The sequence below is a fragment of the Plecotus auritus genome (assembly GCF_963455305.1).
Source record: "Plecotus auritus genome assembly, chromosome: 13".
Classification (NCBI taxonomy): domain Eukaryota; kingdom Metazoa; phylum Chordata; class Mammalia; order Chiroptera; family Vespertilionidae; genus Plecotus; species Plecotus auritus.
Window position 1 is genome coordinate 15,716,665 of NC_137779.1, and position 20,865 is coordinate 15,737,529.

Below are 20,865 nucleotides of genomic sequence, written 5' to 3' on the forward strand. Positions count from 1 at the left end.
GCTCGCCCGCGCGGCAGGCGGGTCCCGCCGACCGGGGAGAGCCTGGGTGGCCTTTCTGGTTGGCGGCGGCGGCCGGGCCGTGAGGGTCTCCCTATTGTGGTCGGGCTGCGGGCAGCTCGGGCAGGCCGCGGGCGCCATAGGTAGGTGCTGGGCGCGAAGGGCGCCCCGCGGGCCGGGCGGGCGCTGCGGCCTGCGCGAGGGTGCGCCCTTAACTCTCTCGGGCGGTGGGCCGCGGGCCGGGAGGCACGGAGGGGCGGGGCGGGGCGGGGCGGGTGTGCGTGAGGCGGGCCTGGCCACGCGGAGTCTTGGCCTTTGTGAAGTATTAGGGACGAGGGCCTGGGAGAGCGTGGGGCTGGGTCCCTCCCGGCGGGGGAGTGGGACGGTGAGTTTCTGCGGTTGGGGGGCGGGCCCCGGGACCAGGTGGCGCCGAGGTCGGTCGCTTTCCTCCCGGGTTAACAGTCCGAGTGTAAAGAAACCCCTCACCCTGTGGGCCCGAAGCCTTAGCATCGCTTTCAGGCGGGAAAGGTATGAACATGGTAGTGCTTGCTTAGGACCCTGCGGGAAATCTGAGAAGTCGCCCAAGTCTTTTTCTCCACTAATACTCATGGGTTGAGTATCACATAGATACTCTGGATGTGGTTTTATTATAACAATGATCGTGGTAGAAATAAATGTCAGGTGGCAACCTGTTGACAGTGATATCTGTCAAGTATCTCATGGACTTGGGTTGCTCATGGTAGGAATTTGATTTACCGTTGTTGCATGCTTGCATGTACCATGTTACCCGATGCTCGATGCTCGGCAGTCCAGTCTAGTACTGGTGACTGTGAGGCCAACCACTAGGACGGGACCCGCCGTTTCCTGGCAGCAGAATGGACTTCTCAGTCACCGGGCTTTGGGCAACCCCCTCAGGGGCCTTCGCTCACCAAAGGGAGTGAATGGTCAGTCGGTGGTGCTGCCTGTGAGTACAGGATGAGGCCCATTGGAGGATGACAAAAGGAATGGATGAGGTCATACTGCTGCTGGGTTGGGCGGGAAGCCGCAGCAGGAGAGGCTTGACCTAAAGGCAGCAGCCACAGCATTGTAACTATCACAGCTGTGCCTCCATGCCAGCCCAGTAAGCGAAGGGTGCTGTCCAAGTGTGTTGGTTTTATCCCCGTGTCAGGGATTCAGGGAAGCCTGCTTTAAGTCTGCTGCTGGCTTACTGTCCACTTGGCAAGCAAGATTTGCATGTGTTCAAGCAGCTGAAGCACTGGTGAGGCCCGTGGCAGGATGAACCATCCTTTGAGTTCTCTATGGTCAGGCACTGTGTGGGACAGTTCCCAAATGTTGTTTTATAGTTTAACCATGGCCTTGGGGGTAGCAAACATCTGACTGGTTTGCCCAGTCATGGCCTGTTTTGTAGTTGCCCTCCCCTCCGTGGTGATCTCATCCAGCCTCCTGGCTTTAATGCCATCTCTCCTTGACATCTCCATCTCCAGCCCCAGCCTGCCATCTGAGCTGCAGCCTCAGCTTTCTGGCTGCCTCTTCCACATCTCTGTGTTACTTTGATGCTAAGTAGTCATGTGCAAACTTAAACACCCGATCTTTAAAAAAAATATATGTTTTATTGATTTTTCACAGAGAGGAAGGGAGAAGGATAGAGAACTAGAAACATTGATCAGTTGCCTCCTGCACACCCCCCACTGGGGATATGCCCGCAACCAAGGTACATGCCCTTGACTGGAATCGAACCTGGGACCCTTCAGTCCGCAGGCCGACGCTCTATCCACTGAGCCAAACCAGTTAGGGCTAAACACCCGATCTTTACACCAAAACACTCCTCATTCTGCCTTCACCACCTCAGTTCATGACAGCTCTGTTCTTGAGTTGGGAGCCACCTGGATTCTTCTCAGGCCTCCATACAACCTTCAGGACCATTTATCATCACCTCCGGTTTAAGTTTGGTAATAAGCCTCTTAATTCTTCTTTTTGCTCTCACCCTTGCCCCTCTCCTCATGATTCTTTTACATTGCAAGATATTGTAAAACTGAGGCAGTTCAGATTGGAGCCAGCTTGTCTGGGTGGTAAAACAGCTCCGCCACTTTCTAGCTGTGTGACCTTGAGCAAGTTGCTTAACCTTTCTCAGTGCTGTGTGAGCACTGGCGAATATAAATTCATGAAGGGCTTAGAGAAGGGTCCAGCTGAGAATTGGCTGCCACTGCTGTCCTTGGATCATGTGACCTCACTGCTTGGACTTTCCTGTCCAGTGGCCCATCTCAAGGATAAGAGCCAGAGTCTTGGTCTTGCTTGCTCTCACAAATTTGGCCTCCTCTCATTTCCCCTCAGCACACTGCTCTCACCTGCTACACCACACTCCTACCCCAGGGCCTTGTTCTTTGTGTGCTTGGAATGTCCCCTCCTCACACTCCCACTACCCACCTGACACTCTCCTTACCTTCAGATGGACAATGGTTGTGAGGTCTTTACTGTCCATTGTTTCTGAAGCTGCCTCCCCTTTCTCAATTCCTTGCTTTATTTTCTCTTGAGCACTTACCAGTTTTTCTTAGTTGTTACTTGACCATTTCCTGCTAAAACGTGAGCTCTGTGGGGCAGGGATTTTGTCTGTCTGGTGTCCTCAGCATCTAGGATAGTGGGTGTGTGCCACATTGCAGGTGTTCGGCAAACACTCGCTGAATGAGTAGTGAAAGCTTGCCGAGGGAAAGTAAGGAACTTGTTCAGAACTGCCCCACTATGGGGCTTTGCGCCTTGAGCTGCTGCCTCCTTGGGCTGGGCAGGTTTTCCTGATCTTTCAAGGAGCACACACTTTCTCTCTACAGCTCTCCAACCTCACCCTATGCACCTCTTCAAGGCCCCCTTCAGTTATTATCATTGTCATCTTTGCTTTGTGCTTCTACATGGCTGCTTCTTAGCCTTTTAATATGGTAGTAGGCATCCCCTCTCCTATAGCCATTTGTCCTCAATCCCCCCATCTCCTTATGTCTTCTTCATTTTAGTTTTTTGTGTTTTTTTTTTGGCCTCAAGAGTCACATTTGGCCCTAGCTCGAGTCTGGACAGACCTGCCAGGTTCTGAGGGGTTTGATCCTGGTCTGATCTGTGTTCTGTAGCACTGGGCATGCTGACCTGCTTGTCCTTCTCTTAAAATGATCTTTCTTGGTTGCCAGGAAACTGGTCTTACTCTAATCAGTGTTCCTGGTGCCTCTGGTTGCAGCCTCCTCAGTGTTTACTTGCAGTTCAAGTCTATCTGTCCTAATCTATGTGTTGCATTTCCTTCATCCTTAGCACCTTTGACAGACACATCTCTGGGGAGGTATTGTGTTAAATTACCATTGAAACCAGAACAGTAAGGACATCTTAGAATCTTGGAAATAGAGTGACAGCAATGGTGATCATTGCCCTTCCACCTGTGTCGAGGTGGTGAGAACCTTCCTTGTCTCTTTGGTAGTGCCTTCCTCAGAGTAGACAGCCAGTATTTGTTCAAGGACTTGATTAAAGAAGTCTCTGGTGTTTATGTTGTGCCATCTTCAAAATACCATACTCTGTCCCTTCACCACAAACTTTTTAAACATGTGCTGTCTGCTGATTCCTGTCTATGCAACCAGTCATACTGCCCTGTGCATATATAGGCATGCATGTGCGTATCTGCACCGTGTGCATGGCATATTTATGTGTGTGTCTGTCTGCACGGTGTATGCGCCTGCATGTGCTTTGCTCTGATGCTCAGGCCTCCTGCAGACCTCTGGGTTTTGGATTGCCCCTCTGAGCTGCCTTCTCAGCCTTATATCAGTCCTTTTGTCATGCTTCCTCTGGAGTGAAGCTTCTCAGAGCTGCGTCCTCAACCTTGTTCTTGGTCTGTGTTCCCTCTCTGGGCAGCCTTTCTTCTGTGGCTTTGACGACTACCACCTCTCGAATGTTCTGGCCCGTATTCTCAGGACCAGTTAGTTCCAGAGCGGTGACCTCAGCACCTGTTGGACAGGGCTCCTGCCCGAATGCTGAAACACATGCGTCCCTCCAGGGAAAGCCTCATTTGCTTTCAGTTCCCTCTTGTTTGTGCTCTCCACCTCTACCCAGTCAGCAGAGTGGTTAGTATGGTGTCTTCACTGTTCCTGAAGGCTCCTGTTCTTCTTTCACGCCTTGGCCCTCTGGCCTAGAGGACTCCTATCCCTTGGGCACAGGGACTGTGCCTGGTGCAGTGGTTAGCCTCTTTTCTCAAATCAGGATTAAACTGTGGCATGGGAGTCAACTCACCCTGTGTGGCTCCTCATTGCCCCCAGGATGGAGCCAGGCTCCAGATGGTACCTAGAACTCCCTGTGCCTTGGCTCCAGCTGTCTCCTGCAGCTGCCCCACCAACCCTGGCCTGGCTCCCTTCCCACAGCCACCACCCCTTCCTCTACTGGGAACAGAACCACGCCACCTCTGGCGACTTCAGCACGCTGCATCACTGTCCCGGTCCACGTGCCACCTTGTGGGCCCAGGAGAGCCCTGGGGTTCCAGGGTAGCAGAGTGCCCGGCCGTACCTCTGAGGCCCTAGTGCTGCAGAGTTGAGCTGAGGGTCTCGCGCTCACCCTCTGACTGACCCAGCCCTAGCAGGTGAGTAGATTGATGTTGCTCTGATGGCCGGAGGGAGGCCACACACCTTATGTGTGCTCTGGAAAGGGCAGCCTTACACCACGTGCTTGCTTACCTAATAAACTGAGTTAGTAGAATGCTGCGGTGCAGTTTAGTGTAGATATTTTTTTTAATCCTTTTGAGCCTTAAGATTAAATACTGTTTTTATGCTTCTGAAATAGGAACTGCAGTGGACAATTAATAAAATATTTAACTTGGGCTTACTATCATTTAGGTTATAAAGAAATAAAGTAAAGGTAGTTTGTTTTAAAGCTTAAAAGGTTCTCTTAGGCAGTATTTTTTTTTGCTATACTGTTAAAAGCACTTGACTGTTGGTACCAGGGAAGCGGAAGGTTTCTGTCATTTGTGACGATGTTTTTAAATCTCTTTGCAGGTAGAAGAAGAAAGGTGCCACTTTGGCATGAAGACAGACTCGCTTAGTCGTCAGTCATTTAAGCTGAGTGCATTGTGATTTCCAATAATTGAGGCAGTGGTTCTAAAAGCTGTCTACATTAATGAAAAGAGCAATGTGGCCAGCTTGACTAAGCCGCCAGTGTGTGCAGCGCGGGCAGGACGGCACCGGGTCTCGACGGACTTGTGCATGTTAGCAGTATAGATTTATGTAAGGTTTTTAAAAACTGGTCTTTTAAAATAGTCTTAAACATTTTTACTATGGAGACATATGAGAGTCCCTCTCCTCTCCCGCGTGAGCCCGCAGGAGAAGTGGTGATGGAGAAACGTGCTTGCCCCCTCCAAGCGCTGCCCCGTGAACAGTCTCCACCACCTCCCCTGCAAACGTCCAGTGATGCAGAGGTAATGGACGTTGGCTCTGGTGGTGATGGACAGGCCGAACCCCCTGCTGAGGACCCACTCAACTTCTACGGAGCTTCTCTTCTCTCCAAAGGATCCTTCTCTAAAGCCCGTCTCCTCATAGACCCGAACTGTAGTGGCTACAGCCCGCGCACCGCCCGGCACGCACCTGCGGTCCGGAAGTTCTCCCCTGACCTTAAGTTGCTTAAGGATGTAAAGATTAGTGTGAGCTTTACCGAGAGCTGCAGGAGTAAGGACAGGAAGGTGCTGTACACAGGAGTGGAGCGCGACGCTCGCGCAGAGTGCAGTCTGGCCCTTAGCCCTGTCAGTGGAGACATGCATGCTTGTCCCTTTGGCGGGAGTGTTGGTAATGGGGTAGGCATAGGGGGTGAGAGTGCTGATAAGAAGGATGAGGAGAATGATCTGGATCAGGAAAAGAGAGTGGAGTATGCAGTGCTCGATGAGTTAGAAGATTTTACTGACAATTTGGAGCTAGATGAAGAAGGAGCAGGCGGGTTCACGGCTAAAGCAATCGTGCAAAGAGACAGAGTGGATGAAGAGGCCTTGAATTTCTCCTACGAGGTATGTCGGTGACCTCTCCTTTGGAGTCCTCTTAACAAAACCCAAAGAGAGGTGTTTGGGAACAGCAGCATCTTTTGTAAGCTGATGTTGCAGAGAAAAACTGTCCATATGAGGTGGAAAAGGGATAGCTTTAAAGAGTCCACATTTTTAAACTAATGAAAAGTTTGGCTGACACGTCAGCCTTTTACCAACCTGAGTTGGAAAGTGCTGCTGAGATGTGCTCCCTGATTGATGGTGTGTGTGCCTGGACCAAGCCTTTTGGCTTCGGGTTTTTTTGGTCCCATTTGTTTTTCAGATGATCATATACCATAAAGGCACATCTAGGTCCCATCGAGAGTGCCTCATTTCTGTGTCCGTTCTCACTAGTGTTGTTAAACTTGCCTGTGGTGCAGGAATGTAGGTGCCGGGGCTGTAGTGTCTGAACAGTATATTTTGCAGGATGATTTTGACAACGACGTTGATGCTCTGTTGGAAGAGGGCCTTTGTGCTCCCAAAAAGAGGAGAGTGGATGAGAAATATGGAGGAGACAGCGACCATCCATCGGATGGAGAGACAAGTGTGCAGCCAATGATGACCAAGATTAAAACAGTGCTCAAAAGTAAGTTGGGTAAAAAGGAGTGAGTGTTTGCAGGGCAGCGGAAGAGCAGGTTTGAGAGGTTTTTGGATACCAGATGACAGTCTCGGCACGCTTTTGAGGGCAAGGTAATCATGTCTGATGAAGGGGAAACAAACAAGAAACAAGGACACACCCAGAAGCACTACCACCCAGGTGCAGATCATGGTGTATGCTGTGGAAACCACAGAGAAGCTAGTGTCTTGCAGAGGAACTGGGAAGGGACTTCTGATGGCGTGGGGAGTGGACCCCTGGGGAGGGGACATTGGTGTGTTCTGGGAGATGACAAGACAGGCAACCAGTGTGTGTGGAGGTCGAGGCCAGAGGTGGGTGCTCAGCATGGTGGTAGGTGAAAGTCAAGGTCCAAGTTCTAGACTCTGTTGCTCTTGGGAGAAGTCATTAGAAGCAAGCAGGTGTTCAAAACAAAATATAGTAGAATAAATCTTATTGTAGCATAATTGCTCTCAATAAAAATGCTAAATCTAATGATTTGTGGGGTGTTTTTTTGTTTATATTTAATTCTCACCCGAGGATATTTTTTCCATCATTTTTCAGAGAGAATAGAAGGGAGGGAAAGAGGGAGGGGGGTAGAGAGAGTGAGAAACATCAATATGAGAGAGACACATCAACTGGTTGCCTCCTGCACTCGCCCGGACATTGGGTGAGGAGCAAACCTGAAACCCAGGTATGAGCCCTTGACCTCGAATCAAACCCAGGACCCTTTGGTGTGCGAGATGGTGCTCTAACCACTGAGATACCCCGGCCACGGCTGGTTTTTAAAACAGATTTAGAAATATGTTACATTTTTAAAGATTAAAAGGATGCTGATAACTTGGAAAAAATGGATCTTTGTAGCTGGAGGGAGAAAAAAAGCAGACATATTGTTACACAATTTTTATCTAAAAGTACAGCTCCTGTGGCTGTAGCATGGCATGTGTATTTCAGATAGGCAGGGTGGGAGGTCCCGGTGTACAGGTGGAGGTATTCTAAAGGTGCAGGCAGTAGGATTTACACTTGGATTTGAGGACAGGGTGGACAGCAGTAGGGAGACATCCAGAGTTTTGTTTGCGCAGCTGCTTTGCCAATGCAGTGCCAGTCTGAGAGGAGTCTGTCAGTTTCTGTCCTGACGACACCTCTGAGTGTTCAGGTGGAGATGTAGGGCTGGGCATTTGGATAACAGAGGGGCTGAAGAGATGCATGGGGACTCAGGTGGGCAGACAGGTGACACCTTAGTCCGAGGTGCATGGTACAGAAGGTGATGAGGTGTGATGGGAGGAAATTGAGGGGTAGGTTGTATGCAGTCTCCTCTGGCAATGTAGTGGATGTGTCGGTGGTGGGCAGGTGTGTGTCTGCCCATGTTGACTAGTGGTTGGAATAGGTTGGGTTCACTGATTGCAGACGGAGATGAACTTGGGTCTCAGCTTCCGAGAATGGGTTGAGGGGCAGTGTTCACCTTGGTGCCTCTGGCAGGTTTGCTTTGTGCTCTTTCTGTGGTTTCAGCAGCCTCATTCTGAGCAGGTAAAGTTGTGTTCGTCCTGAGCAGTGCACAGGCTAGCAGTATGCCTGGCCACTCTACCTACCTGCTTGGGCACTGGCTTTCCCTCTGCATTCTTCTCCACCTGGCAGCCTGGCTGGCAGTGGTGCCTCCCTCCCAGGAGTTGTAGCTTGCTCCTCCTGCTTACAGACTGCATATGAGCAGCATGTGAGCTCTTCAGACAGCCAGTGCAACTTTATGACCACTCATTGTTTTTTTTGTTTTTTTTAATTTTATTGATTTTTTACAGAGAGGAAGGGAGAGGGATAGAAAACTAGAAACATCGATGAGAGAGAAACATCGATCAGCTGCCTCCTGCACACCCCCCACTGGGGATGTGCCTGCAACCAAGGTACATGCCCTTGACTGGAATCGAACCTGGGACCCCCCCAGTCCGAAGGCTGACGCTCTATCCACTGAGCCAAACCAGTCAGGGCCCACTCATTGTTATAAATGAGTGGCCTGAATGCACCTGTGGTCCCATATTGCTTGGTTTGTATTTCATTTGATGTAAGGCAGCTCTTTGGCCTGGTTCACCAGGGAGAGTGCCTGATAGGGTTTGTGCACTTCTGACCTGCAATACTCCCTTCCAGGGGCTGTCCTGACACCAGCTGTCCAGGAGGTGCTGGGAGGTGCCAAGCAACAGACAGGGCTGGGATAGGCTCTGTCTGGAGGTGGGGCACTTCCTTACTTGCTTAGTTCTAGAGGTTCTTTTCAATATTTTGCCCATTTTACTGTTTTTATCTGCCTTATGTCATAATTAAAAAAAAAATCGCGACAGTTTTTGTGTTTTTCAAGTGATTGTAGGATGTTCTTCTATGCAGGTCGTGGCCGCCCACCTACAGAACCATTGCCTGATGGGTGGATCATGACATTCCATAACTCCGGAGTCCCCGTGTACCTACACAGAGAGTCTCGGGTGGTCACCTGGTCCAGGCCGTACTTCTTGGGAACAGGAAGCATACGGGTATGGGATGCATCAGTCCTGAATTTAGTCTTGCAAATTCGCAGATAAGAATGTGCACACATTGCATCATAGCCAAGCTGAGGCAGGTGAAAGACATAGGAATTCAGACTTTTGGGGTCATCCTTATAATCTATTACAATTTTACTATCCACAGAAACATGATCCTCCTCTGAGTAGCATCCCCTGTCTGCATTACAAGAAAATGAAGGACAACGAGGAAAGGGAGCAAAACAGTGAGCTTTCCCCTAGTGGGGAGGTGTCCCCTGTCAAGCCCCTCAGTCGATCTGCAGAGCTGGAGTTGCCCCTGGAAGAGCCTGACTCCATGGGGGCTGACACAGGGCCCCCAGATGAGAAGGACCCATTGGGGGCTGAGGCTGCCCCTGGGGCCCTGGGACAGGTGAAGGCCAAAGTTGAGGTGTGCAAAGATGAATCAGTTGGTAAGTCTCCAGAGTGAATTCTTTCCGTTTCGCTGCCTTGTACTATCTGCAGGGATACCACTACATTCTGTGGGGTCCCCTTTTTTCTGCTGAAGACCATCTGTTCTTAGTTATGTCTGTGAGGAAGGGACTGCTGGGGACCTCTGTCTACCCACAACACGGCTGGAAAGGCCGATCTCCCTGTTCTTTGGAGAAACTGCCTAGGTCCCACTCCACGCCCCTGCTCCTGGGCTCTGTAGGGCCCCTGTGGCCAATGCTGTAATGGAGATGGCTGTTAGTGCAGGCTGACCTTTTTCTCTAGTCACTTTCATGTTCTTTCCTGAAGTTTTGCTTTTTTAGTAGGATGTATTCGATGTGGCATTTTGATTTATCTTTTATGTACTCAGAACTGGCTGCTTCAATCCACGGACTCATTGTTGGGAAACTGTCACTATTCTGTGGGCATTTCACACTTAAATCCTGCAATTGTGGGGGTGTGTTGGTGTTTTTCACTATCACTTCTGTCTTTTAGCTTAGTTTCACCCATTCAAATTTTAACATTTTAATTAAAAAAGTTTTTATTATTTTTAAAAGATATATTTTTACTAGAGGCCTGGTGCACAAAATTCGTGTACTCGGGAGGGAGGAGGGGTCCCTCAGCCTAGCCTGCGCCCTCTCGCAGCCCGAGCCCTTGGGGGATCTCGGACTGACAGCTTAGGCTCATGGGAGAGGCTCCTGCCATCGCTGTGCTTGCCAGCTGTGAGCCCAGCTTCTGGCTGAGTGGCGCTCCCCCTGTGGGAGTGCACTGACCACCAGGGGGCAGCTCCTGCATTGAGCGTCTGCCCCCTGGTGGTCACTGTGCGTCATAGCGACTGGTCATTCTGCCATTTGGTCAATTTGCACATTAGCCTTTTATTATTTAGGATTAATTTCAGAGAGGGAGAGAGAGATAGAAACATCAATGATGAGAAAGAATCATTGCTCTGTTGCCTCTTGAAGGCCCCATACGGATGGAGCCCGAAATCTGGGCATGTGCCCTGACCAGGAATTGAACCATGACCTCCTGGTTCATAGGTCTATGCTTAACCACTGAGCAACACCGGCTGGACTTTTATTATTACTTTTTTTTTTTTTTAAATATATTTTATTGATATTTTACAGAGAGGAAGGAAGAGGGATAGAGAGCTAGAAACATCGATGAGAGAGAAACATCGATCAGCTGCCCCCTGCACACCTCCCACTGGGGATGTGCCCGCAACCAAGGTACATGCCCTTGACCGGAATCGAACCCGGGACCCTTCAGTCCGCAGGCCGACGCTCTATCCACTGAGCCAAACCGGTTTCGGCTATTATTACTTTTAATCCTCACCTGAGGACATGCTTAGAGAGAGAAGGTGGGAGGGAGGGAGAGAAATATCAATTAGTACGTGCCCTGACTGGGGTTTGAACCCACAACCCTTTGATGCACAGGACAACACTCAACCAAGTGAGCCACTTGAGCTGGGCTACCCATTCAAGTCTTAGTTGTCTCTTTAGTCATGGCAAACTGTTTAGTCCACCTGCTGAATTTTTCTTTATTTATTTTTTATTTTTATTGATTTCAGAGAGGAAGGGAGCGGGAGAGAGAGAAACATCAATGATAAGAGAAAATCATTGATCAGCTGCCTCCTGCACTTGCCCTACTGGGGATTGTGCCTGCAACCCAGGCATGTGCCCTTGACTGGAATCGAACCTGGGACCCTTTAGTCTGCAGGCTGACGCTCTACCCACTGTGCAAAACCAGTTAGGGCATTTGATGTTTTTTCAATTGATTTCAGAGAGAGGAAAGGAGAGGGAGAAAGGGATAGAAACATCAATGATGCAGGAGAATCATTGATTGGCTGCCTCCTGCATGCTCCCTACTGGGGATTGAACCCACAACCCAGGAATGACCTGGAATTGAACCATGACCTCCTGGTTCATGGGTTGACGCTCAACCACTGAGCCACACTGGTTGGATTGAATCTTTTTCAAAGAGGACTTTGCCTTTTCAGGATTTCTGATTGTGTGTATTGCTGCCTGGCTTGTCTCATAACTATTCCATGTAAGGAGCCTTAGAAGAGCTAGGGAGATGGCTTCTGGGGGATGGGGGAGAAACAGCATTCTGGTTAGAGCCTTGGACATCTGGGGAAAGGCAGAGTCTCAGTGGTCCCCGGGTCCCCCCAATGAATGGATCTCAGTCTCCCCTCAACCTGTCTGTCTGGTGTTGCCTTCCTCCCTCATGCAAGCCGGCTTCCTTTGTCTTCTGTGGGTGTGTCAAGGCTTTTCTCTGGGACCTAGCTGGAAGGGAGCTCTCCCTTTGAGACAGCGCTTTATTTTTTTTGTACTATCTTTTATGCATGTGTAAATGATTGTGTTTCTGTTTTTCTAAAACACCTGCCTCCCACTTCTAACCTCATTCTCCTGTGAGAGGTGACCACTGGTACTTACTTCCAGACTCACTTCTCTGCATTCGTATGCAAAGAAGTACTAGTTTCAGTTTATAATTAAGTAGGTGCAAGTATATTTTTTGTAGCCTTTTGTTTTAAAAAGCTACATCTCAGTGTACATCTCAATCTTCCTACACGGAACCCCTCTCTCCACCTTCTGCTGGTATTGTTCTTAGGTCTGGGCATGAGCCACGGCACACTTGAGTGCTAGGAGGCAGGAAACTATTGAGGCTGATGGGAACCTCTAGGAAGTCCTGGGGAGAAGGGGATAATAGTAGGTGTAACAGTATAAGTGGGAGGCCCCTGGAAACTTCACTGAATGGTGCGGGGGTAGAGTACTCAGCTGAGGCAAGGCACCTGCATGAGCTGTGGGACTGAGCCAGGGACCAAGTGGGGAGAGGCATGTTGAGTATCGAGGCCTAAGCTGCCTGGGTGTGTTACTGAATTTGGAGGCTGCCAGCTTGGCTGGAGGGGAGAGCAAGCAAGATTGGCAGTAGGTACAAGGCTCCCTCCCCTGCCTGCTTTTGGCAGTTAGGTACCTGTTTTGATGGGCTCTGAAGGCCATCTGATTTTTTTTAAAGCTGGCTGCATGAAGGGTCCTCATTCTTTGCTTTCCATGTCCTTCAAAAGGAACACGGAAAGAGCAGTGGGTATTGCATGGTGGGACCTGTCTGGTGGCAGCCCATCACTGTCCAATTCATTGGACAGAGGAAACGACTTACATTGAAAATTAGTAATATGGTTCGCTGGTAAATCTTATATAGATCTTGAGGAATTTCGGAGCTATCTGGAGAAGCGTTTTGACTTTGAGCAAGTTACTGTGAAGAAATTCAGAACTTGGGCTGAGCGGCGGCAGTTTAACCGAGAAATGAAACGGAAACAGGCGGAGTCTGAGAGGCCCATTCTGCCGGCCAATCAGAAGCTCATTACTCTATCTGTGCAAGATGCACCCACCAAGAAAGGTGAGTGGGGCTTGTAAATTGTAACATTGGCAGTCTGGTTATATTGTTATTTCTCATTTGATGTTCTTAAAATGTATACTTTGCGTGTGAGTTGCATTTTAATTGAAAGCTTATGTTTACCCTATGAATGCAGAATTCCAACACGTTCATGGCAGTGAGCCTTTAATTCAATGACTTGGTAACTTGGATGGTGCCAGGTTCCAAGTGCTAGCTTGTAGTAGGGTCCTCACACTGTTGTTGAGATGGTCCTTCTTGTCACAGAATTTGTCATTAACCCCAATGGGAAATCCGAGGTCTGCATCCTGCACGAGTACATGCAGCGTGTCCTCAAGGTCCGCCCGGTTTATAATTTCTTTGAATGTGGTAAGTTTGACCTTCCTCGTCTCAGTACTAAAGTCACACACCTCACTTTGATCATGGCTGGGGAGATGGGAACTGGCTGTTAGTTGGGATAGAAATGAAGGAAATTGCAGATAGGCAGTTCATTTTTATGGGAACGTGTCCAGACTAAGGGTTACTGTCTCTGCTTCCCCTTTTATTGTTCACACTCCACCCTCCCTTATCTTCCTTTGTTCCTTGCTCGTTGAGGAAGGCCTCCCACTGTCTCCAGGCTCCCCGAGAGGTGGATGAAGGAGCTTCAGGCCTACCCTTCCCATTAGCTGTCTCCTGTTCATCCTTGTCACGTCCTTGCAAACCAATTTTTCTTCCCCTTGGAAGCCAGAACCTAGGAATTACTCATTGCTTTTCATGTTTCTGTGGCTCACTACATCTGTGCGTCCCTGCCCGTCACAGTACTCTGTCAGTCTTTCACAGACATTGGTCCCTGTTCCTCGTGGTTCTGCCTCTGACCTCCAGCTCACTATCCCGTGGTCCCCCTTCCTTGAAATTTTCCTGGTGTGTTCTCTGCCTGCAGACCATCTCAGCCCCATCTCAATGCCTCAGGGAGTCCTCAGGTCTCTGTCTTCCAGCAGCAGTCTTGGCCCCATCTTGTCTGCTGGTGTGAGCAGATTGTGTGTGTGTGTGTGTGTGTGTGTGTGTGTGTGTGTGTGTGTGTGTGCGTGTGTGTGCGCTCAAGTGTGCACGCTGGCTTTTAATGTCTTGGCAAGTGTGTTTTAAAACAGTAATTTTAATTTTAAGAGAACCCAAGTGAGCCTTTTGGCGCCTCGGTGACCATTGATGGTGTGACCTATGGATCTGGAACTGCAAGCAGCAAAAAACTTGCGAAGAATAAAGCTGGTAATGTGCCTGCTTAGATGTCAGAGCCCCATGCTACCCACTGTGTTTGCCCCTCCTCTTGGTTGGGGAGGGCTGAGCAACAGGGGTGGGAGTGGTATGGTTGGGGAAAATCCATTTTATTTCTGTAATTATCTATTTTGATTTTTAAAAATTATGTGCTCATTGGGAAAGATTCAGATATAGAAAGTAAAACCTGAGAAACAAAAGTAGGAAGTTCCTTCTTAACTCGTTGGCAGCCAGGCTGAAATCTCCCACCCTTTTCCTCCCTACTCACAGAGCTGACTGGGCTGCACTAGGCACATGTTGTAGGGTGGGTTTGTATTTAAATGGAGCAAAATGTGGGCATGCTAGGAAATGAGAAACAGGTGAGTCAGCATGCTATTGGCATTCTCTTTGAGTGGTTTTGACATTTGTGAGGACGATTTCCTGAGTCCTTCAAACTGCACATTTGGGACTGCCACTCATTGAACACAGCAGATCCAGGGGAAAGCTTGTTTTCTGGTTAAAACCTGTTGCTCTTTTTGACCGTGTATGTGCTGTTCACTTTTGTGCTCAGCACTAGTAGTTGTTGGCATTCTTTTCCAGAAGCCATTTGCCCCAGCTCAGGGCTATTTGGCCTCTTCTTAGGAGTGGACCACATTGCAGGGTAGGTGTTGGTGTACCCCAGACTCTGGTACCCATAGGCTGATTCTTGAGGTTTCTACCATTCCCATTGTCTTCTAGAGCAGCTCTGCCCTTCACAGAATGTGAAGTATGTCAGTTTTGTTCAAGTCTCACTAGGTCTTGGGTCAGTTTAAGTGTTTTTGCTCATGGGACTTAGCATTTCCCTTGGTGTTGCTTTCTTTCGATGGTGTATGCTGAATACAATTGGAATAATACATTACTGTCTGTCCTTCCTCTGTGAGGCTGTGCTGGGCTCATACAGTGCGCCCTGTTCTCTAGGAAGGCCTGTTGTCCATTTTTGAGAAATTCTGTCAAAAGACTTTTTCTTTTTTTAAATCCTCAACTAAGGATATTTTTCCATTGATTTTAGAAAGAATGGAAGAAAGATGGAAAGACAGAGAGAAATATCCATGTGAGAGAAACACATGGATTGGTTGCCTCCTGCTGGGGAGAAGCCTGCAACTAGGTACGGGCCCTTGACCAAAATCTAACTGGGACCCTTGGGTCCACAGGCCCACGCTCTAGCCACTGAGCCAAGCTGGCTAGGGGTGACTTTTTCATTTTTAAAAAATGTTTTTATTGGTTTTTAGAGAGAGAGGAAGGGAGAGGGATATAGAGATAGAAACATCTATGAGAGGAACATCATCAGTCAGCTGCTTCCTGCATGCCCCCTGCTGGGGATTGAGCCCACATCCTGGGCGTGTGCCCTGACTGGGAATTGAACTGGTGACCTCTTAGTTCTTGGGTTGATGCTCAACCACTGAGCCATACTGGCTGGGCCCAAAAGACTTTTTCAGCTCAACAGGCTGGGTGTTACCGAAGTCATGGAGCAGTTAACATAGAGCAGGGCCAGCATGGGGGGTGGAGACATTCTGGTGGCAGGACCCTGCTGCACTCCTCCCCATGAGCAGGGACCCACTTTTTCTGCCCAGACCCTAGCTTCTCTTTAGACACCTGCACTTGGATGTCTTGCTAGTACTATAACCCTACAGGGCCAGACTGTTACACATCCCTCCCCCTCCCTCAGTGCCCCACATTCCCATGCCATTGGTGAGTGGCAGCCTTGCTCACTTGGGCACCTGTACTCAACATGTAGTCATCCCTGTGCTCTGTCCTGCAGGCGGTTTTTCCAGAGAATCCATCTGGTCTGGCTGCTTCTCCCTGCCACACACATGTAGCTTACTCAGTTTGCAGTTCTCCCTACTTGGTCCAGGTTCTGCTGAGCCATTTGCCTCCATGTCACATGAATCCTCTGACATGCACATCTCTCCCTAACCTGCTACAAGTGCCTCAGGGCCAAATTGCCTCTGTCACTGCCTGCTTTTCTTAGGATGTGCTCTTTTCCATCCTCTGCTGTCTCTGTCTCTAAAAGTACTGCTGCTCCCTAGGGCCCTTGCTCCCCTGAGTTGTGTGGTCCCTGGTCCTGCAGAGGAGCCAGTGTGTAGCTTGCTCTGCAGTTGGAAAGCAGGTTGGGCCTAAACCCTCATCAAGATTTTTCTTTTCATAGCTCGAGCTACGCTGGAAATCCTCATCCCTGATTTTGTTAAACAGACTTCTGAGGAGAAGCCCAAAGACAGTGAAGAGCTTGAGGTGAGTGTCATGACTGCCCTGTTTGGAATTGCAGTTCTTAACTCAGCCTGCCCTGTCAGTGCAGGGTGTCCTCAATTATTTAATCAATCAAGATGATATTGTTTGTTTATATTTTATAAAAGGGGAAACTTGCTTATCTTTATGCAAGCACAGGAAAGAAATGTCATTTTTGTCCCCTGTGTCTTGTAATTGGTAGCAGGAAGTTGCTTGTGAACAATAAATGTATTTGGAAGTAAATCAGCTCTCTCCTTATAGTAGATCTGTGGTGGGAATGAACCTTTGAGTCAGGGTCTACAAAAGTTAAATTAGTCTTATATTAAGAACCATTTAAAACTACTTGTGAACTTTTTTTGGGTAAATCTGTTTCTGTGATTTGTAACAAGGGCTTTTCAAACTCTGGAGAGTTTGAAACAAAGCTTTATTGATATATAATTTATATGCCATGAATTTTACCCTTTTAAACTACAGTTCGGTGGCTTTGTATATAATCATCATAACAACCTAACCTTAAAAATTTTTAGCAATAATTCCGAATTCTCCCCATTCCCTAGCCCTCAACACTAATTAGAAGCCACTAATGTACTTGCTGTCTCTGGATTTGCCAGTTGCTATCTCTGGATTTGCCAATTCTGGACATTTTCATAGGAATGAAAACACATATGTGGTCCTTTGTGACTGGCTTCTTTCACTTAACATGCTGTGTTATTTGTGGATCTTATTAGATTGAGAATGTTTACTTCTACTCCTGGTTTGCTAAGAGTTTTTGCCAGGAATAGATGTTGGATTTTCTCAGATAGTTTTTCTGTATCTATTGAGATGATTGTGTGAGTTTTGTCTTTTACTTTAATAAGATGGTGATGTATTACATTGATATTTGAATGTTTTTTTTTAAGCTGTGATATTTTATTTATTTTTAAACATCCAGACATGCCCCAACAGGGGATTAAACCTGCAAGCAGGTATGTGCCCTAATTGGGAACTGAACCGGCAACCTTTTGTTGCACAGGACAGTGCTCATCCAACTGAGCCACTCCGGCTGGGCTGATTTTTGAATGTTAAACCAACCTTGCATTCCTGGGATAAATCCCACTGGTCATGATGTATCTTTTTTTGTTGTTAATCCTCACCTGAGGATATTTTTCCCATTGATTTTTTTAGAGAGATTAGAAGGGAAGTGGGGACAGGGGAGGTGGGGGGAGAGAAACATCGATGTGAGAGAGACACATTAACAGGTTGCTTCCCTAATGTGTTCCAACTAGGGCTGGGAACGAACCTGCAACCAGGTACGTGCCCTTGACGGGAAATGGAACCCATGACCCTTTGTTGCACTGGTCAACACTCTAACCAGTGAGCAACACTAGCCAGGGCAATGTATAATTATTTTTATGTATCGCTGGGTTTGGCTTGATAGTATTTTATTGAGGACTTTTTGTAGCTATATTTATTTAGAAGGGATACTGATCTGTAGTTTTCCTGTATGTTTTTGTCTAGTATTGGTATGGGGTAATACTGGCCTCAAAGAATGAGTTAGAAAGTGTTCCTCTTCTATTGTGTGGAATAGCTTGTGAAGGATTGGTATTAATTTTTTAAACATTTGATAGAATTTACCTGTGAAACCACTGGGGCCTAGACTTTTCTTTGAAGTTATTTAATTACTAGTTCAATCTTTTCACTTGTTATACATCTATTCAGATTTTTTTATTCCTTCTTGAGCTAGTTTTGGGACATTGTATCTTTCTGGAAATTTTTTAATTTGATGTAGGTTATGTAATTCATTGGTATTTCTTTTTCTTGCCTTACTATTTTGGCTATAATTTTGAGTACAGTGCTGAGTAGCAGTAGGGAGAGTGGACACCCTTGTCTTGTACCTGATCTTAGGGGGAAGCATCTAGCCTCTTGCCAATGAGTATGATGTTAGCTGTCAGGTCATTACATCAGATCAAGGAAGGTCTTCTATTTCTTCTTTGTTAAGTGTTTTTATCATGAAAGGGTGTTGGATTTTGTCAAATGCCCTTTCTGTATTTGTTAACATTATCATAAGGTTTTTCTTTGTTAATATAGTGAATTATGTTAATTGATTGATTTTTTTAAAAAAATGCATTCCTGGGCCCTGACTTGTGTTGCTCAGTTGGTTGGAGCATTGTCCCATGCACCAAGGGGCCGCAGATTTGATTCCCCGTTAGGTCACATATCCAGGTTTCGGATTCGATCTCTGGTTGCGATGCATGTGGAAGGCAGTCGATTGTTGTTTTTCTCTTCTTCTCTCTCTAGAATCAAAGGAAAAAGCGTGTCCTTGGGTGAGAATTAAAATTTAAAAATGCATTCCTATGATAAGTCCTACTTGGGTGTGATATAATTTTTTTTTTACGTTAATGGTTTCAATTTGCTAATACTGTTTAGGATTTTTACATCTGGTTTGTGAGGAATTTTAGTTTATTTTCTGGTACGTTCATGGTCTGGTGTTAATATCAGGGTACTACTGCTCAGCATCATAAAGTGAGTTGGCAATTGTTCCCTCCTCTTCAGATTTTTTGAAAGAATCTCTATAGAATCAGTGTCATTTCTTCCTCTTAAATGTTTGGTAGTCATCACTAACGAAGCCATCTGCACCTGGAGTTTTCTTCGAGGAAAAGTTTTTAGCTACAAATTCAATTTCTGGAATAGAATAGGGCAGCAGTTGTTTTTTTTTTTAGGACAGCAACTTTCAAACAGTATGCTGCAAGAATTTTTAAAACATGCAGTACCTGATTATTTAGGGGCACTAACTTCTTTTCCCTTAGATTGTCAAATAAAAAAATGACAACAGCCATACAACAATACAACAATAACCCTCCAGTGTGAATGAATTAAAATCATACTTTTTTTTTTAATTTGGCAAAAAATATATTTTTGGAGTGCCACAGAATTTTAGTCATTAGTTTATGTATTCCATGAGATGAAAAAGGTTGAAAATCGCTGGAATAGGGCAATGCAGGTAGTTTGCATTTTTCAGGGATTGGTCTGTTTTATCTAAATTTTTAAATTTATGGGTCTTGGGTTATCTGTGGTGTTCTTGGGTTCTCATGGTTCTTCACTGTCCGTTGGGCCAGTCACCTGGGCTCTTGCTCTTCTCATTGGGTCACTTCTGCCCTTTGCCTTTGCTTTCTTGAGTTGGAGTACCTACACGCCCCTGGCAGGTTAACCATTAGTAACATGTGGCCATGGCTACTTGGTAATTGTGGTGTTGACCTTTGGCAGAGGCTGTTGGGTATTTTGGGGCTTCTTAGCGTGGGCATATGTGTGTGTGTGTGTGTTTGCTTTAGCTCTGTCAGGGAGGAACCTGGAGCTGTAGGGTTCGTAAGTTCTCCACCTGCTCAGCCTCATTACAGGTCCACAGCCCAGGTGCTGACTACTGGTTAGAAAGTTAGTTCTCACAGGCTGAATGAGAAAACCAGACATTGCTGATGTGTTGGCTGCCTGACCAGCCATTAAGGATGGCCCGAGAGCCTTACATCTTGGTGAGTAACTTTTCCTGGAAACTGATCCACAATGATAGGGGCACTTGAGATGGAGGCGTCTTGTGGGGACCTGTGAGAAAACAAATAGCCAGATGATAGCAAGAGGATTTCCTGTTCACAGAAAATCCAACACTCTTCAGAAACAGTGCCTTCCTTTCCTCTACTCAGTCATAGTGAGCCTGTCTCCTCACTGAAGGAAGTGGAGGTAGAGGAACCCCACCTCCCTGCTCAGAGCAGAGGGGAGGGAGATGGAGAGAACGCCACGTGGAGATGGGAGTTATGCTTCCACAAGCCACCAGAAGCTGGAAAAGTCAAGGAAGGCTCTTCCTTGGGAGGCTTCAGAAGGAGCAGGGCCCTGCTGACACCTTGACTTCTGGCCTCCAGAAGTGAGAGAAAATTAATTTCTGTTGTTTTAAGCCACCCAGTTTGTGGGAGACTAACACAGCCCGCACTGGGGAAGTGAACCTTGCTCGTGAGTGGCATCCATTCACCAGGGGGCGGCTCCTGTCTCTGTTGTGCAGAACTTTCCTTTTCCTTGATTGGTTAAGTGGTTTCTTGTTAACCCTTCTTTAACCTTTCTATTCTTTAGTCACAGTGATCACTTTAAAATCCAGGACGACGTTTGTGTTTATGACTAGAGTCCGGCCTGGCACTTTGTAGCCTTCGGGGAGAATTAGAGTGCAGCTTTTGCTTTGCTTATCTTCTCTTTTCTATAATCTCACTTACGATGATGTTCAAGTTTTTCTCCAAAGGTTATTTATCTTTAGATTTCAGACTAATTATGTGAAGTCTGAAGATTCAGGTTCAGAAAAGGCTATGCGGGCTGGCTAGCTATGCAGCCCAGGTCCTCACTGCACCAGGGTCTTTCACCCCATCCATGCCCTCTCTCCAGCCTGGTGTAGGGCAGCTACTCGTCCT

At 47.4% G+C, this 20,865-nt stretch overlaps 1 protein-coding gene across 3 annotated transcripts in view; it reads left to right on the top strand.

The window, feature by feature from the left end:
- The window catches only part of DGCR8 (DGCR8 microprocessor complex subunit), a 27,341-nt gene continuing 6,476 nt past the window's right edge, over positions 1–20,865 (top strand). The window contains exons 1-10 of one of the 3 annotated variants that reach the window (XM_080649755.1): positions 1–140; positions 4,377–4,591; positions 5,004–6,001; positions 6,440–6,599; positions 8,973–9,115; positions 9,270–9,552; positions 12,764–12,961; positions 13,223–13,324; positions 14,099–14,197; positions 16,368–16,450. In XM_080649755.1, the coding sequence (XP_080505881.1) occupies positions 5,282–6,001; positions 6,440–6,599; positions 8,973–9,115; positions 9,270–9,552; positions 12,764–12,961; positions 13,223–13,324; positions 14,099–14,197; positions 16,368–16,450 (1,788 nt within the window). In that variant the 5' untranslated portion in view covers positions 1–140; positions 4,377–4,591; positions 5,004–5,281. The remainder of the gene's footprint in view (positions 141–4,376; positions 4,592–5,003; positions 6,002–6,439; positions 6,600–8,972; positions 9,116–9,269; positions 9,553–12,763; positions 12,962–13,222; positions 13,325–14,098; positions 14,198–16,367; positions 16,451–20,865) is intronic. The other 2 variants (XM_080649756.1, XM_080649754.1) reach the window with 2 other exon arrangements.